The sequence below is a fragment of the Cervus canadensis genome, chromosome 28 (assembly GCF_019320065.1).
Source record: "Cervus canadensis isolate Bull #8, Minnesota chromosome 28, ASM1932006v1, whole genome shotgun sequence".
Taxonomy (NCBI): domain Eukaryota; kingdom Metazoa; phylum Chordata; class Mammalia; order Artiodactyla; family Cervidae; genus Cervus; species Cervus canadensis.
This window is the reverse complement of record NC_057413.1, coordinates 25,813,952-25,832,438: the sequence shown is the minus strand read 5'-3', so window position 1 is coordinate 25,832,438 and position 18,487 is coordinate 25,813,952. Positions and strand designations below refer to the sequence as shown.

The 18,487-nt window shown below is 40.5% G+C and overlaps 2 protein-coding genes across 8 annotated transcripts in view; both read left to right on the top strand.

Annotated features, from left to right (window-relative positions):
- Positions 1-1,686: 1,686 nt before the first annotated feature.
- Positions 1,687-9,436, top strand: LOC122429570 (butyrophilin-like protein 1). 3 transcript variants are annotated; one of them, XM_043450000.1, is made up of 10 exons: positions 1,687-1,963; positions 2,558-2,663; positions 3,327-3,677; positions 4,547-4,828; positions 4,970-5,170; positions 5,730-5,750; positions 5,841-5,867; positions 6,050-6,076; positions 7,906-7,932; positions 8,646-9,436. In XM_043450000.1, the coding sequence occupies exons 1-10, from the start codon at positions 1,961-1,963 to the stop codon at positions 9,143-9,145; spliced, it is 1,545 nt and encodes a 514-aa protein (XP_043305935.1). In that variant the 5' UTR covers positions 1,687-1,960; the 3' UTR covers positions 9,146-9,436. The 3 variants fall into 3 exon arrangements, with proteins under 3 accessions (XP_043305935.1, XP_043305934.1, XP_043305936.1); XM_043449999.1 differs by having other exon boundaries at positions 1,687-1,992; XM_043450001.1 differs by lacking the exon at positions 4,970-5,170 and having other exon boundaries at positions 1,687-1,992.
- A 5,429-nt stretch (positions 9,437-14,865) lies between these two features.
- LOC122429918 (butyrophilin-like protein 1) overlaps positions 14,866-18,487 on the top strand; it is a 28,956-nt gene continuing 25,334 nt past the window's right edge. For all 5 annotated transcript variants that reach the window (XM_043450621.1, XM_043450619.1, XM_043450618.1 and 2 more), the window contains exon 1: positions 14,866-15,003. In XM_043450621.1, the coding sequence (XP_043306556.1) occupies positions 14,967-15,003 (37 nt within the window). In that variant the 5' untranslated portion in view covers positions 14,866-14,966. The remainder of the gene's footprint in view (positions 15,004-18,487) is intronic.

The following is an 18,487-nucleotide window of genomic DNA, read 5'->3' as shown; positions in this document are numbered from 1 at the left end:
TTTTATTGGGAAAAATGCCTAAGTATGTATGTGACTTTTTAAAATTTATTTTTTCTAACTGTTGGAAATCTATATTAGTCTATCTACATTTTGAGATAGAATATATACAGAAAGCAGAGAAGGCAATGGCACCCTACTCCAGTACTCTTGCCTGGAAAATCCCATGGACGAAGGAGCCTGGTGGGCTGCAGTCCATGGGGTCACTAAGAGTTGGACACGACTGAGCGACTTCGCTTTCACTTTTCACTTTCATGCATTGGAGAAGGAAATGGCAACCCACTCCAGTGTTCTTGCCTGGAGAATCCCAGGCACGGGGGAGCCTGGTGGGCTGCCGTTTATGGGGTCGCACAGGGTCGGACATGACTGAAGTGACTTGGCAGCAGCAGCATATACACAAAGACGTATCATACATCTCAAAGTAAACAAAAGAGGCAAATAACGTTTTCAGATAGTTTCTTTTCTCCTTCAGCTTTCCCTTCCCACTCTTTATTGTTTCAGACCTAAACCATAAGGTAGGTGTCAGACCCCAAATAAGACAGGATAGTTTTATGGAGGAGTGCTGCCAGAGTGGTGTGAAAGAATTTGAGTGGAAGGAGATGGGCCTGTATGAGGAAGGGAGACAGCTCCAAAGAAAACTGCAGAATATATGGTCCTACATTCAAACAGTGTAATATTATGTGGCAAGAAAAAATTTTAAATGCACTGATATACACAATGTGGTTGAACCTCAAAAAAACATTTTGTTTAGCCAAAGAAACCAAGCACAAAAGTGTGTATACTGTATGACTCCATTTTTGGTGAAGTTTAAGAGTAGGCAAGATTAAGCTATCATGATTTATATCAAAATACTGTTTTTCACACCCCCCTTGGAAAGGAATGATGGACAATGGACATGAGGAAAATTTCAAGAGACAAAAATGTTCCATAGTTCAATGAAGTGGTAGTTACATGAGTGTAAGCATTTGTGCAGCCTCATTGAAATGCATGTTCTAAAGCCACGCATTCCATTTTATGCAAATTATATCTCAGTACATTTGATTTCTTAAAAATTTCAAATGTACCTTAATATCTGCAGAGAATATTTATTTAGGATTTTGGTATTCATTTGTCCAGACTTACATATTAATATTTATGCAATTGCTTCTTTTGTCCCTGATTATCTGTAAACCTTGTGTGACATGAAAAAAACATGAATTCAACTTAGAAAGAGTGTGAAATGGAAAGAAAACTCTGTGTGAGCATTTTGTATCTGGTACTCTATCACTGTGTTTTTACATCTATTCTATGTTGGGGAACCCTAAGGTTTTTTGGAAACACAGCCCTAATATTCTCAGAGCACAGAGTCCTCCATTCCCGATGTCTTATTGTCTCCCATGCAGCTGTGCACACGGCTTCCAATGTCAGCTATGGTGTGGTAGGAGGAAACGTGCTGCTATTGGCTTTATCCTCAAAATCATCTAACTTTGTGAATCAAGCATTTGGATGACCAACTGACTTGGATATTATACAGGAAGATGATTCTGTCTCCCCAGCTATTGCAATTTCTGTCCTTTGCAGTTTCTAGCAGGGAGCCATACTGAACACTGTTGACCAAATCAACTTTAGAGTTTCTATCATTCTATAGCCCAGTCCGGTTCAAAGTCCTCTGGGATGAACTATTACTTCCACTTTCAAAGTCAGTAGCAGTGCTGGAGGCAGGCTGAGACTTTCTCATTAAACCCATTTCTGAAGAGGCATTCAAATGCCCATTCTTCTTGGCAGCCTTATTTGTCCTCCTTACTAAGAATATTTTCCTAATTGAGGAATGGATTAGAAACCTGCCATTTTCATCACCTGCAGCCACACCCCTGGATGCTGACCACGAGAACAACCAGGTGCAAATTGTGTCTGGAGCCAGATCGTGTAGGTGTGCTAAGGAGACCAGGAGCTTGGTCCAGAAACCCCCCTTGGCTCAACCTGGATGGTGAGAAAAACACGTGTGGGGATGTGCAGGTGTGTCTGTGGGACATGTGGGTCCTGAAAAAAAAGGGCTTGAGTTCTGGGCTCATGTGGGGAGAAAACTCCCTTCCCTTTCAGGAATTAAGCCACAAGAGTATTTGTGGGCAAAATAAATTAATATATGAATGAATGAATGAACGAGTGAATGGAGGGGAGAAATAGTTTGACTGAGGAAAGTGGGTGAATTTTGTGTCTGACTTCATTTCTCAAAGTTGAACTCAAGGTTTTCAATTTCAAGAGAGCCCTGGCGAGGTGGTGAATCCATAGATAGGCAAGCAAGCCCACAGGACACAAGAGAACGGTTTACCGTTTCCTACACCTGCTGGGGAAACGGTTTTCAGAAAAACAAAAGGGGGAAGGAAAAAAAAAAACCCATATGGGAACGGTTGGGAGTTGGTGGTGTTTGTCTCAAGGTCTGTAAGGGAAAACAGCCAAAATCCTGTGTATAAAAGTAACTCTTTGCACACGGGATTTTTTTTCTTTTTTTCTGAGAACTTTCACTCAGCTGGCTTCTCACCACCTTCTCAACGTCCTCAGAGTGAATGTTTTGTGCTTCCAGCGTGCTCCATGTTCTGCTCTGAAGAAGATGGCAGGTTTTCCTGGCCTCTTTCCTGCTAGTGTTCTACCCTCTCTCCTTCTCTGGGTGTCCATGTGGGGCTCCCCAGGTCAGTGTTTTCTCTCATGGCTTTCATTTGTTGGTTTGTTTTCAGTGGCTCTTCTTATACGTAGGTCCACCAGTCCCAACGCTGCACTCTCTCAAAGGCAGTTATACCTGGGAAAATTGTAGCTCTGCCTGCTGCCAACAGAAGGCTTGACGAGTCAGGTGAAGGGTGGGAGTGATCTCCTTCACATCAACATCCTTTGAGCAGACCTCATAAAAACCACAGCTATAATATTTATCTAAATCTTTATTGAGTGTGAGTGATCTTAGTGATCTGTTTAAATTTGATGTAACTCTTTCTTAAAATATACTTTGTAATGTTTATACTGCCAAGAAAACCCAAATTTGAAAACAAAGAATTTGGACTCAGGATCCCTGAGCTGGTTATGATCTGGGACAAGACATTTATTCTTTCTGGGACATGTATCCTTCTTTCATAAAGTAAAAGGGGCCCCTCAAGATGAAATTTTCAGACTCCAGATTTGATGATAACCAGCCATGAAGTCTCAATAATGACAGTTTCTGATACTGTCTCTTTAATTGGAGATCAAAACATAACACAAATAAGAAAAATACATTTGGGTCTCACATTACAAAATGCATGTGGGTCTACCATCTCATCTCCTCCCCTACCACTTCCCCCAATCTGTCTCTGATTTTCACGCAGCATCCGGGTTTTCTGTGATGGGACCAGCTCAGCCTATCAAGGTCCCTCTAGGGGCAGATGCCACTCTGCCCTGCCAGTTGTCCCCCGAGCAGAGTGCAGCCCATATGCAGATCCGGTGGTACCGAGCCCAGCTCTCCCCAGCGGTGCTCGTGTACCAGAATGGGCAGGAACAAGACGAGGAGCAAATGCTGGAGTACCGTGGTAGGACAGAGTTGGCAGAGGACTCCATAGGCAGAGGGGCTGTGGCCCTGCTGATCCAACACGTCCGTGCATCTGATGATGGCCAGTATTGGTGTCATTTTAATGATGGTCACATCTCCCAGGAAGCCGCTGTGGAGCTGCACGTGATAGGTATGTTAACTTAGCACAAAGTGCATGTATCATGGTATAAAGCAAAGGGAAAGTTGAGAATGTTTGGAACCCCAGCCTGGTGTTTCTCAGGATCTTCCACATGTCACCTTGCAGAATGTCAGCTTTCTAAACTGTACAATGAGGACAAAACCACGTTTGGCTTTTAAACAGCAAAGGAGGCAATCTTTCTGTAGATATTTTGGTATCCAAAAAGATCTCAAAAATTTATTAACTTGTATTAATTCAGATAGATACTGGCACCTTCAAATAATTTTTTTACCCAGTCAGAAGAGAAAGACAACTTGTAGGATTAAACTCACTTTTTCTTTGATTGTCACCGTGCTTTTTTCTTCTTGGAATGACCCCAAAGCTCTCTCAGTCCTAGTACAGTGCAAAAGCATTAAGTTGATTTCAGAATCAACTTCATATTGATTTCAGAATCAGAGGTAAGCCTTATGCTGACTGTGAGCAGTTTTGAACTCTGAGTTTCAGTTTACTTATCAGCCTGCTGCTGCTGCTAAGTCACTTCAGTTGTGTCCAACTCTGTGCGACCCCACAGACGGCAGCCCACTAGGCTCCTCTGTCCCTGGGATTCTCCAGGTAAGAAAACTAGAGTGGGTTGCCATTTCCTTCTCCAATGCATGAAAGTGAAAGTGAAGTCACTCAGTCGTGTCCGACTCTTAGCGACCCCATGGACTGCAGCCTACCAGGCTCCTCCATCCATGGGCTTTTCCAGGCAAGAGTACTGGAGTGGGGTGCCATTGCCTTCTCCTACTTATCAGCCTAGTGAAGGGCAATTAGACCTTCAGCCTCAGGGACTCCTGAGCACCAAGGACTACAGGCCTCAGGGACATGTCTTCTCTCCTCAGGCTTGGGCTCTGCCCCTCACGTTCGCATGATGGGGCCCGAGGATAATGGGATCCAAGTTCTGTGCTCCTCAGGTGGCTGGTTCCCCAAACCCAGGGTGCAGTGGAGGGACATGGCAGGAGGGAAGCTACTATCCCTCTATGAATCTCAGAGTCAAGATGGAGATGGGCTGTTCCATGTGGAGTCATCTCTTGTGGTCAAGGACAGCTCTCTGGGCAATGTAACCTGCTCTATCCAGAACCCCGTCTCTGGCCAGGAGAAAGCGTCGGCCATCTTCCTTCCAGGTCAGTCAGGCACAAACCCCGAGGCAGAGCCGGGTGTGTTCCAGGCAGGGAGGAGTGAAGGAGGGCCGAAGGGAGCCTGGGGGAGAGGGCGGGGCTTCCTCCAGGTCGGTCTCTCACTGTGTCTCCACATGCCTGTGTCAGAGCCTTTCTTCCCCAGAACGTCTCCATGGAAGACAGCCCTGGCTGGGACACTCCCGGTGCTGGTGCTTCTCCTCATCGGGATCAGCTACACTGGCTGGAGACAACATAAAGCCAAAAACAGAGAAGTAAAGGAAAGGGAGAAAGCATCTCAGGAAAGAGCCAAGGTGGCGAAAGAAAAGGAAGAGGCACATTCAGCCAAAAGTAAATCGGGCAGCAAGTCAAATCAGAGGTTCCTGGAAAAGCTGCAGATACTGTGTGTGCAGGGTTGATGGGGAAATAAAAAATTGTTGAAGAATCCTGAGGAAAACACAGGGTGCCAAGAATTCCACAGAACTGGGAGTCCTATGCAAAGGAGAAAACCACATGGGAAGTTAGGAGATCTGTGGGCAGTGGTGTTAAGCCTCCAATCCACACCATGCCCTTTCAAGTCTCTGTACCCCAACCTGTTTCTCTTTGCAGAAATATCTTCCTTTATCTTCTCTTCCTTTTTTATCCTTCAAGAATAAACTCCAGAAACACCTAAGAAATCAAACTCCCATGAAGCATGGACTTCCCTTCCTGTGTGACCCCAGGATTCTTCCCAAATAACTTTTCTTAGAGCTTGCCCTTTTACACTTGACAAAGATATTCATTAATCTTTCTCACCTGCTTCACTATGGGATCCTTAAGAGAAGGTCAAATTGAGTTCATTTAGCTACTCACTGGGCTCAGGAGCAACTAAAACTCAATTTGATGGATTTTTTATCTCTTTCTTTTTCAGGGAAGCTTGAGGAAGATCTCGGTGAGTCTTACTTCTTCTCATGCCCTGTGTAGAATCTGTACCCCTTTCCACACCTGTTCTGGGTCTCTCATTGAATGTTGTTTCTTTCAGAACAGCGAAAGGCATTATACAATAAAGGTAAGCAACTCAGTCATGTCAATTGATGTCCAGATGTCCAACAAGTTCTCAATTCCCTATTCTCAGAGAAAAGACTAAAGGATTCATGACGATTAGTGGAAGAGAAATTATGGAAAGGAAGAGAAATTTGAGGTTGCAGATTAATGTCTCATCTTGTCTTTCCTGTATTTGTTCTGTTTTAGACTGGAAGAAGGCCCTGATATATCCTGGTATGTAAACCTCTGGCCCTTGTCTTGCCAAATGCCTCTGGTATTCTGAGCATAATAAGCAGAGTCATAAATATAAACACACGTACACACACTTGAAAGTTGTGAAATTTTTATTTGGTATCACTCTGTAGTATTTTGTATTTGGAGACTCAAATAACCGATTGTCTTCCAGAGCTGATAATGAAGGAGAAATAAGTGCTGACTAGTCAATTCTACTACATGACTAGGGTAGGACACAACATGAATGTGACTTGTTAGCCCTTCTACTATGGAGAAGGGAAATATGGAACTCAGAGTGACTTTGAGGAGATTTGGGAAGAATAAAGAATATATTATGTCAGCATTTTTACTTTGCAAATAAATTTTAAAAGATCAGAAAATATATTTTATATTCAGAAAAGTATATTAACTATGATTTTACTTATTTTACCTATTTGAAATAAAGAAAGTAAAATTCAATATAGAGGGAGAAGGTTTATGTATGAAAAAGTTGAAAAACAGTTTTTCAAAATATTTTAATATCTTCTGCATAAATATGTTTATCTGGAGGTAGGGGGAATTGGCTATTTTTATACCCTCTGAAATCTGTGTCTACGTATTCCGTAGGTTTATAACTCATGTGTTTCTGTTTGTGTGTGTGTGGAATATGGTGTTGGGTCTCAAAAACACACTAGGTCATTCCTTGAATATATATATCTATGCAGTTTTATATGCCAGGCATGCTAGATGTTGGTGGCACAAGTTATTATCTCTGACCTTGTGGAACTTAAAGTCCACTGGGGGAAGAAATTAGGAGCCAGGCAACTACACACAGCCTGATGAGTGCTCTGATAAGAGAAGGTCAGAGGAACTCCTCCCAAGGATTAAAGCTGATTAAGCAGTTCTGTTAAGAGTTTTCTTTTATGAGATACTGAAAAATGTCCCTGTGTTTCTAAAGGAGTGAGCAAAGTACTAAGGACAACTTTTGACACTTTTAATTCCAAATCTGTCAATTACAACTGGGAAGTCGGGTTATTTTATATTTCTTGACCTCAGTGTCTTTATCTCTTTAGATGAAGAGATTGGAATACATGATCTCTGATGTCCTCCTTGACTCATATATTTATAGATTCCATGCATCCGAGTGCTACATTTCTGACAGGAGGGCAGTTTAGTGAGAGACCACAGAGCTGCTCCAGCCAAGAATTATGGATGGGTCCTTATCTGCCTATTGTCTCAAGACTCAATGAGAATACCGTCTTCAAATAAAATCACAAGGCCTGTTATAAGAGAAGTGGCCACAGGCAGAAGCAGATGCAATTCTTTTTCCCACTAGGAATCTGTCTCTGGAGAAAAATATAAGCTATCCGATTACAATCTGGGTCAAAGTAATAAGGGCTCATTTAAATGCTTTGGTCATAAACTTAAACTCTAAGGAGATCATAGGCCAGAAAAGCTGTAAATAGAGGGGTTTAGAGGAGGAATAGAATAGAATTAAATTAAAAATATATTTTATAGTTCTCATCATTAATGAGGAGGCCCACAAAGGCCTGGAGAGCACAGTAGAGTGGCATGTAGAGTATCAGACCCTGCTCCTGGGGTCTCCAAACCTGGCTTAGGCTGGAGAACAGCCCCAACTTCAGGCTGAATTATGTGATAGTTTCTAATCTGAGAGCACAGAAAGCATACTACTTGTCCTGTAGTTTCTGGACACTACCAGAGTTTGAGGAGTTTAGAGGAGGAAGGGAATGTCACCATGAGAAGGTGATGGGTCAGGAAAATCATCATATCTCCTTTTCATCCCCTGGGTATACTTCTGTTTGGTTTCAATTCATGTTGCTCTTTTTCAGACTGGAGGAAGGAACAGTTTGAACATGGTAAGTGGTTCTTTATTTATCTTTTTGACCCCCTTCTAACCTGCCCTCTGAGATCCCCTCTGAGACCCTGCTTATCCTTCTAACATCCTCTCCTAGTTGAAAAGACAGGCACTACTCTTCTGGTAAAGAGAAGGAGGACGTGATAAGCATTCAGTGTTAGCCTGAACTGACAACTGCTGCTAGGATTAGCTACTCTGATTGTGCTTCCCCTTTCAAATACTGGAGCTTCCCTGTCTGTGGGGTCCACTTGGTTCTGAAACAGAAATTAACATAGGCCCCCAGCTGAGGAGACCCCACACTAAGTAAAAAGGGCTCAAAATAGCAATTCAGCTGTTCTTTGTAGAGCAGTCAGATCAGATGGAGCCTGTGACTAACTGAGGAAAATAGGACTAATTTGCAGAGAACATGGCAGGAACACCGTTCTTCAGTAAACATTCAAAGATCCCTGCACACTCTGGCACTCTGTCAAAACACTGACCGTGGCAAAGATAAGACAAGTAGCATAAAATGGGTAGCAAGAACAAGTAGCAAGAGAACACATCAAACCCCCCTCCCACCCAGCTCCACCTCCCCCAACACACACACCTGCAGAGGAGAGGTGTTCTTTTCACCACTCCTTACACATTTGCTCTGTTTTGTTAAAGCTTCCCCTGTACAACAGTTTTCTGAAATATGCAATCTTGGCTTTATCCTTTCCTTTTTATTTCTTCCAGTTTCTGTGAGTGTCAATCATGAAAATGTTCATCAGAACAATTCTGACTTTACAAAGGAAACTCAGGCAGTATTATGTAATAAGCAAGGAGGTGGCAATCTTCTCAAACTTGATCAGAAAGGATTCACTAAGGGGAGATATTACTGGGAGGTGGACCTTGAGGACACTGATGAATGGACTCTAGGCATTTATGACGAGCCCACAGAGAAGAGTGAGTTACCCAACAATCTACGGGAGATGAAGTTCAACGTCTTAGAGAAGAAGGGATGTGAATACAGGGCTCTCACTTGTTCTTGCCAAGGCATTTCCAAAGAAGAGTCTCTCCTGATTGAAAAGTGCCCACAAAAGATTGTGATTTTCTTGGATTATGAGGATAGTAACATTTCTTTCTATAACATGATTGATGGAACCCACGTCTTCTCCTTCAACCAGGCCCACATCTCTGGGTCAGTCTATCCTTACTTCAAACTGAAATCCATGGAGTTCTCCCCATCTGCATGATATTGAGTGACTTAGAATAAAAACCTGTAAATTGTGAAGATAGTAGCCCATTTTTTGTAAACCCAAGGATTCCAGTCCTGACGGGTGTCCTCAGGACCACCGATTATGAGGCCTCTTGACTTAAGTCTCCATGAATCTGCATGACCAAAGTTTCCAGCCACATCAAGCAGTGTTTCTCAAAAATCTTTTTCCCATCTTGTAGTTTGTTGTAAATGTTTCTTGCATTATGTATTATATATCACAGACGTACTTTTCTGAATAAACTACTGGAAATGATGAAGTGAGTACAAAGACATATGAGTGGTAATTTTATTATTAAATATCATATACCTAACATTTTCTATCAATTCATTCTAAATTTTGTAATACTTTATTTCTATATTTGTTTCATGAAGAATTAGTAAGAAATAGTTTACAACTATGCACTGATCTATGGATCACACTTTTGGGGCTTCCCAGGTGGCACTAATGGTAAAGAACCCACCTGCAATGCAGGAGACTCAGGAGACAGGTTTGACCCCTAAGTCAGGAAGATCCCTGGAGGAGGGCATGGCAGCCCTCTCCAGTATTCTTACCCGGAGAATCCCATGGACAGAGGAGTCTGGCAGGCTACCATCTATGGGGTCACAAAGAGCTGGACATGACTGAAGTGACTTAGCATACATGAACACATGGATCACACTTTAGTAGCATTGCTCAAACAAAAACTAGATGCACAACAACAGTGAATAAAAATGACAGAAGAGTTTTATTTTCAAATATTGAAGGAGAAAAGTTAAACTATAATTTGATGAGAAGCTAAACTATATCTTAAATGTAAGGATATAAGAAAAAATAAATATCAATCACAATCCAGTTCTAACAAATGTGATGATGTCAAGATGATGGAGGTCTGGGAAAACCAGAATCAAATGAGAGCACATTGAGGTATAAACAGTGAAGGGAAAGTAAACATCTACAGGCAAAAGAATGAAGCTGGCCTCTATCTCACATCATATGTGGAACATTAACTCAAAATGGATTAAAGATCTAAATGTAAGCATAGGTGTAAATCTTGGTTTAGGCTTCTTAGTTATGACACCAAAAGCACAACCAAACAAAGAAAACCATAAATTTGACTTTGTTAAAAGTTTTGTGCACCAAAAGACATTATCAAAAAAGTGAAGAGGCAACTCATAGAAAGAGAGAAAATATTTACAAATTATTCATCAGAGTTTAGTGTGAAGAATATATAAAGAATTCTTAATACTAAATAATAAAAAGAAAAGCAATTCAAGTTTTTAAATGAACAAATGATTTGAAAAGACATTTATCTGAAGAAGATGTGCAAATGGTCAATAAACACCTGAAAAAAAATGTGCAACACAATTAGTTATTTGGGAAAAGTAAACCACAATGTGGGCTTCTCTGGTGGCTCAGCTGGTAAGGAATTCGCCTACAATGCAGGAGACCTGGGCTGAATCCCTGGGTTGGGAAGGTCCCCTGGAGAAGGGAAGAGCTACCCACTCCAGCATTCTGGCCTGGAGAACTCCATGGACTATAGAATCCATGGGGTTGCAAAGAGTCAGACACAACTGAACGACTTTTGCTTCTCACTTTCTTCAAAACCACAATTTAATATCACATCATCCCCTCTAAGACAGATATTCTATGTCCTCCCTACATTCCCTCCTCACCAAGTGGAAAATAACAAGTGTTGGAAAGAATGTGGAGAAATGTAAAAGGATGCAGCCACTGTGGAAAATAGTTTAGAAGTTTCTCAGTAAGTTAAATGTAGAATTACCATTGTTGTTGTTCAGTCGCCCAGTCCTGTTGGACTCTGTGATTCCATGGACTATAGCAGACCAGGCCTCCCGGTCCTTCACCATCTCCTGGAGTTTGCCCAAGTTCATATTCATTGCATCAGTGATGCTGTCCAGCCATCTCATCTTTTGATGCCCTCTTCTCCTTCTCTCTCGATTTTTCCCAGCACCAGGGACTTTTCCAATGAGTCATCTTTTCCCATCAGATTACCAAAATACTGAAGCTTCAGCTTCAGCATCAGTCCTTCCAGTGAATACTCAGGGTTGATCTCCTTTAAGATTGACTGGTTTGATCTCCTTGCTGTCCAAGGGACTTTCAGGAGTCTTCTCCAGCACCACAGTTCAATTCTTTGGCATTCTGCCTTCTTTATGGCCCAGCTCTCACAACCATACGTGACCACTGGGAAGACCATAGCTTTCACTATACAGACCTTTGTCAGCAGAGTAGTGTCTCTGCTTTTCAATACACTTTCTAGGTTCATCGTCGCTTTCCTGCCAAGAAGCAATCGTCTTCTGATTTCATGACTGCAGTCACCATTCATAGTGATTTGGGAGCCCAAGAAGAGGAAATTTGTCACTACTTCCACTTTTCCCCCTTCCATTTGCCATGCCGTAATGGGGCTAGATGCCAGTCATGTCTGACTCTTTGCAACCCCATGGACACCAGGCTCCTCTGTCTGTGGGATTTTCTAGGCAAGAGTACTGGAGTGGGTTGCCATTTCCTTCTCCAGGGAATCTTCCTGACCTAGGGATCGAACCCAGGTCTTCTGCATTGTAGACAGACACTTTACCATCTGGGCCGCCAAGGAAGTCCTCCTAGCTTCCCTCCTAGCTCAGTCGGAAAAGAATCTGCCTGCAATGCAGGAAACATGGGTTCAATTCCTGGATCAGGAAGATCCCCTGGAGAAGGAAATGGCAACCCACTCCAGTATTCTTGCCTGGAGAATCCCATGGACAGAGAAACCTTGCAGGCTACAGTCCATGGGGTCACAAGAGTTGGACACGACTGAGTGACTTTCACTACTACTTCACAATGGGGCTAGATGCCATGATCTTAGTTTTTTTAATATTTAATCTTAAGCCAGCTCTTTCACTTTCCTCCTTCACCCTCATCAAGAGGCTCTTTAGTTCCTCTTCAGTTTCTGCCATTAGAGTGATGTCATCTGCATATCTGAGGTTGTTGATGTTTCTCCCATCTATCTTGATTCTGGCTTGTAACTCATCCAACCCGGCATTTCTCATAATGTGCTCAGAATATTGGTTTAACAAGCAAGGTGACAGCTGAAGGCCCTGTCGTACTCATTTCTCGATCTTGAACCAATCAGTTGTTCCATACAGGGTTATAACAATTGCTTCTTGACCTGCATACAGGGTTCTCAGGAGACAAGTAAGATGGTTTGGTATTCCATCTCTTTAAGAGCTTTCCTCAGTTTGTAATGATCCACATAGTCAAAGGTTTAGCATAGTCGATGAAACAGAGATAGATGTTTTTCTGAAATTCCCTTGCTTTCTCTATAATACAGTGAATTTTGGCAGTTTGATCTCTAGTTCCTCTTCCTTTTCTGAACCCACCTTGGACATCTGGAAGTTCTTGGTTCCCTTAATGCTGAAGCCTAGCTGCAAAATTTTAAACATGACCTTACTAGCATGTGAGATGAGTGCAATAGTCCGGTGGTTAGCACATTCTTTGGTAGTACCCTTCTTGGGAATTGGGATGAGGATTGATCTTTTTCAGTACTGTGACCACTGCTGGGTCTTCCAGATTTGCTGGCATAATAAATGCAAAACCTTGATGGCATCCTCCTTTAGGGATGGGAATAATTCTGCTGGAATTTCATCGCATCCACTAGCTTTATTAGCAGCAGTGCTGCTTAAAACCTACTGGACTTCACACGTCTGGCTCCTGATGACTAACTACACCATCGTAGTAATGCAGATCATTAAGATCTTTTTTTATACCATTCTTCCTTATAATCTTTCCATCTCTTCTTGATCTCTTCAGCATCTAGTAGGACTTTACCATTTTTATCCTTTATTGTGCCCATCTTTGGGTGGAATGCTCCCTTGATGTTTCCAGTTTTCCTGAAGAGATCTCTAGTCTTTCCCTTTTTGTTGTTTTCTTCTCTTATTAAGCACTGTTCATTGAAGAAGGACTTATTGTCTCTCCTAGCTATTCTTTGAAACTGTGTTTAATTGGTTGTACCTTTCCTTCTCTCCCTTGCTTTTCACTTCTTTTCTTTCTTCTGCTTTTTGTAAAGCTTCCTCAGATAATCACTTTGGCTTCTTGTTTCTCTTTTTTATGGGGGGGCGGGGGATGATTTTGTTCACTGCCTCTGTACAGTGTTACAGACCTCTGTCCATAGTTCTCCTGGCACACTCTTAACTAGCTCTAGTTCCTTGAATCTGTTCATTACCTCTACTGCGAATTCATTTGGGATTTAAGTCATACCTGGCTGGCATAGTGTTTTTCCCAGTTTTCTTTAGTTTAAGCCTGAATTTTGCTATGGGAAGCTGATGATCTGAGCCACAGTCAGCTCCAGGTCTTATTTTTACTGACTGTATACAGCTTCTCCATCTTTGGCTACAAAGAATATAGTCAATTTGATTTTGGTATTGACCATTTGGTAATGTCCATGTGTAAAGTCATCTCTTGTGTTGTTGAAAAAGGGTATTTGCTATGACTAGTGCATTCTCCTGGCAGAATTCAATTAGTCTTTGCCCTGCTTCATTTTGTTCTCCAAGGCCAAATTTGTCTGATACTCTCAATATATCTTGACTTCCTACTTTTGCATTCTGAATAGAATATCTTTTCTAGGTGTTAGTTCTAGGAGGTCTTCTAGGTCTACATGGAACTGATCAGCTTCTTTGGCATCAGTGGTAGGGCCATCGACTTGGATGTCTATGATGTTGAATGGCTTGCCTTGGAAAAAAACGGAGATCATTCTGTCATTTTTGAGGGTGCACCCAGGTACTGCACTTTGGACTCTTTTGAGAGCTACTCCATTTCTTCTATGGGATTCTTGCCACATCAGTAGATATAATGGTCATCTGAATTAAATTTGCCCATTCTCGTCCACTTTAGTTTGCTGATTCCTAGGATGTTGATGTTTATTCTTACCATCTCCTACTTGACCATGTCCAATTTTCCTTGATTTATGGACCTAACATTCCAGATCCACCCCAAGAGAAATTAAAGTATATATTCACACATAAAAAATGTGTACACAAATGTTTGCAGCAGGATTTTTCACAACGGCCAAAAAAGTGAACACAACCCAAATGCCTATCAATGGTTGAATGGATAAACTGTGGTAAAGCCACATAATGGCATATTTTTCCACCACAAAAGGAATATGGACCCATGTGAGGATTAGAAAGATACAAAGAAGACTCCATAGCAGAATTTAGGTTTACACTAGTAGGCAGAGCTCAGAAGTTACTGAATTTGAGAAGAATAAAGGCTAGTACTAAATTTGGACTGCAGAAGGGAAAATGGAAAGGAACATGGAATCATTGCCTGCTCTGTAACAACCCTGGCTTAAGTTTAATTGGTTTTCATATGTTGTTAAGTGAACATAAAATATCTTCCTTTTCCAGTACTAGGCAGTCTCACTGGGCTTTATCTGCACAAAGGAAATAAAAAAGCCACTTATCAATTGAATTTTGTGTGTATATGTGATCATTTGTGTGTGCATTCAAGTGAGGAAATGGACACCTGCCAACAGAATACTGCTTTATCAGCCTCCAAGGACAAAATTCCAGAGTCTCCTTCCCTGCTTCTGAGACAATTCCATTTTCTACCCAGCTACAGCACTTGGGAGCAAAAGACCTGGTTCACGTGACTGAAGCTCTCCATCCCAAGGATATAGCCCTGAGTAGTACAGTCCCTTTCTTCTGTATTGGTAGAGGGGGCACAAAGACATTTCAAGCTCTGGCAATCCAGATCAGAAAAAAGCTGGGAATTTCCTGTGGACCAACAGATGTGAATCAAACTCCCTTCTGACTTGGTGACTCAGACAATGAGTTGGTTTGTAAAACTCTTTACAAGTGGAGAAGGTGAGTTTGATTTTTGTCATTGTTATTGTTGGTGTTTATATGTGCTGTGTTCATGAATTTAAATGCCTAGTGTCTCTATAAAGGTATTTGAGACAAAGACAGAGTAGAACACAGGATACAAGTCCTGGTGGTTGGAGCTGTTACTCTTAGGTCTGGTTAACCTGTTTTCTCATTCCCTAATTAGACATCTCTAAGTAGTTTTTGGGCTTCCCTGGTGGCTCAGATGGTAAAGCGTCTGCCCGCAGTGCGGGAGACCCAGGTTCGTTTCCTAGGTTGGGAAGATCCCCTGGAGAAGGAAATGGTAACCCACTCCAGTACTCTTGCCTGGAAACCTCACTCATCTATTCTCATTATATATTGATTATTCTTCCACCTCACTTCTTTCAGCACACTTTAACTTATGGATACTATCACTCTTCCTATACTTCTCCTCTTCACGTCTGTGATGCTTCTGGTAATAAGCTTTCTGAATATTCTGAAACTTCTCTCACAGTGCAAACTCCTTGAGTAATTTCACTTTAATCCATCCATTTGTATATTCCCAAAGTAGTGAAAAATCACCTTGCAAAATTGAAGACCAATACTCTCATACTGAGCACCTTGCATAAGAATGAAATCAAACCGTTAAGATAATATATTCATGTGTAATTGTAAGTGGATATTAATATGCATGATTAAAACATTTTAATGTGCACTATTTGGAGGTTCTAAGAGTGGAGCAGAAATCCAATCTCTAGTGATTATGGCTCTAATTCCATATTAAGTAATGAAAAAGTACATGCAATGAGACTTTGAACAAATGATGAACTTTTTCTGTCTTGAAGGATAAACAATGATTTGACTAAGCTTACAGGTAATCAATGTCTATCCACGCACAACTGGTGAATAAGGAAAAGTCTGCCCCTAAAAGAAAAATTATGTCTTGCCATTAGCGGGGTATCATTCAAGTTACCCTAAAATATAAAAGATTTATATAATTTTTCTACCTCCAGAGATATGATTATCACTGTGAACTGCTTAAAGCCTCCTCTGAGAGTAAACACATTGCCCTCAGTTACTCTGGTCCATGATAACACACTTAGCATCCACCAAGGAAAGAAGATCCATCATAGCCCCACAAAGTCCTACATCAATTTACCCAAGCTCTCCCCAGTATCAGTTCAGTGTCTCCTTTCTGGAGAGAGATGTAGGTTACCTGAACTCTGGAGGAGGCTCAAGCTTGGCATGTATGTAGAGTGTCCTTAAATGGAAGCAGCATTGTTTGATCAGTGAGTCCACCATAAACATATCTGTAGTGGATTTTTCAGATTTTCATCTTGGGATAATTTACCCAATCTTAGTCTGGCCATTTGTATTTCAATCCTGATAGCCATGACATCTAATCATTTCATGTGTAAGAAACCACATGAAAATGATAAGTCAGAGTCATCTTGTGATCTAAACGGAACATTCTTCCCCTTCTTAAAATAATTTGCCTTTGAGTTGAGAACAGAGATGAGCATATTTTGAGCTTCGCAATGCAGATGTTATCTCCAAGCAAGAGATGTCAATATACTTTTCTATGGTCACATTTTTAGCTACAGTTTTTTGCTTAGTGCTGGGAAACTGAATTTGAAAAAATTAAATAAAAAGGAGTCTGGTAAGGGTATAATATACAGAATTGTGAAGGGTCTGAACATTTGGAATAAGATGAAAATTTAAAGGGACTAATGACATTTAGCTTTGAATGGAGAAAATTTTGGTGAAGGTAAAAACTGTTTTCAAATATCGAACACCCTAATATTCAGCAAGTCAGAATAAGTCTTGAAAATATTAAAATGGCCATCTTAGATCAAATGGTGAATAACTTCATCTTAAAGAACCACTTTTTTGTTTCATTGTTTTTCACTATTCTTTTGCCAAAATTTGTTTATCTTCACTCTAGTCTTTATTATTTTCTTCTGCTAGCTTTGGGTTTAATCTTTTTTTTTTAAATAGCACCTTAAACAACTGAGCACACACACAGCTATAAATTTCCCTGCTTTCACTGTATCTCATAAATTGGATATGTTGTATCTTTGCTTTCATTGGTCTCAAGACAATTGCAAAAATTTTTTTGTTATTTCTTCTTTGACCCATTGGTATTTAAAAGTGTGTTGCTTAATTTCCACATAGTAGTGAATTTCCTAGTTTTTTTGTTATTGATTTCTACCTTCATTCTATTGTAATCAGCAAAGATACTTTGTATTGATGTCATTATTTTAAAATTCATTAAGGCTTTTTTTTTTTAAGCTCAGCACATGGTTTATCTAGAGAATGTGCTGTGTTCATTAGAAAAAAATGCATATTATGCTGTTTTTCAGTAGAATTTATTTATTTTTATTTTTTTAATTTTTTAAAAATTTTTTTCATTTATTTTTATTAGTTGGAGGCTAATTACTTTACAATATTGTAGTGGGTTTTGTCATACATTGACATGAATCAGCCGTGGATTTACATGTATTCCCCATCCCGATCCCCCCTCCCACCTTCCTCTCTACCCAATCCCTCTGAGTCTTCCCAGTGCACCAGGCCTGGATTTAATATATCAGTTCTGTCGCTCAGTTGTGTCCAGATTCTTTGCGACCATATGAACCGCAGCATGCCAGGCCTCCCTGTCCATCACCAACTCCCGGAGTCCATAGATCTGTTAAATCTGATTGGTTTAATGCTCTTCAACCCTCTGTTTCTTCATCAATCTTCTACTTCGTTATTCTATCCATTATTGAAAATAGAGTACTGAAGTCTCCAATTAATACTGTAAATTCCTCCATTCTGTCAATGTTTGCTTTATATATTCTAGGCATCTGTTATTTGGTGCACACATGCTTATATTTGTTATATCTTCTTGGTGATTTGCTCTTTTATCAATATACAATGTCCCTCTTTGACTATTTTGACAAATTTTGCTTTAAAGTCTGTTCTCATTGATAGTGGTATAATTCTGTCTTGGTTAATATTTGAATGGAATATTTTCTTCCATCATTTCAGTTTCAACCTGTGTGTATTTGTATCTAAAATTAGTCACTTTTAGACAGAGTATAACTGTACATTTTCCAAGTCTATACATCCAATCTATGTCCTTTGATTGAGGAGTTTAGTCTATTTCCATTTGAAATAATTAGTGATTAAGAAAGACTTTTACCTTCTTGCTCCTTGATTTCTGTTTTTAGGATTTTTGTCTTTCATCACTACTTTCCTCTGAATTAGTTGTCCTTTTATTGTGACACATTGAGATTACTTAATCACTTCCTTTTCTATATATTCCATGGATGTTTTATTTGTGCAGACCATGGAGTAGCATCTAATATCCAAAAGTTTGAACAATATATTTTGAATTGACAGCAACTTAACTTCAATTGGGTCAAAAATACTCTACTTTTATGCAACTTTATCTCCTCTCTTTTGTAATTGATGTCAAAAATGATATCTTTCTATATTGTGTACTCATTAACATGGATTTATA

Bases quoted from the DNA above. Each gene is read 5' to 3' on its own strand.
- LOC122429570 (XM_043449999.1), top strand. From the start codon at position 1,852: ATGCTGACCACGAGAACAACCAGGTGCAAATTGTGTCTGGAGCCAGAT. The intron at 5,171-5,729 runs GTAAATCGGGCA...TTTCTTTTTCAG, and splicing joins AGAGGCACATTCAGCCAAAA to GGAAGCTTGAGGAAGATCTC. The intron at 5,751-5,840 runs GTGAGTCTTACT...TGTTTCTTTCAG, and splicing joins GAAGCTTGAGGAAGATCTCG to AACAGCGAAAGGCATTATAC.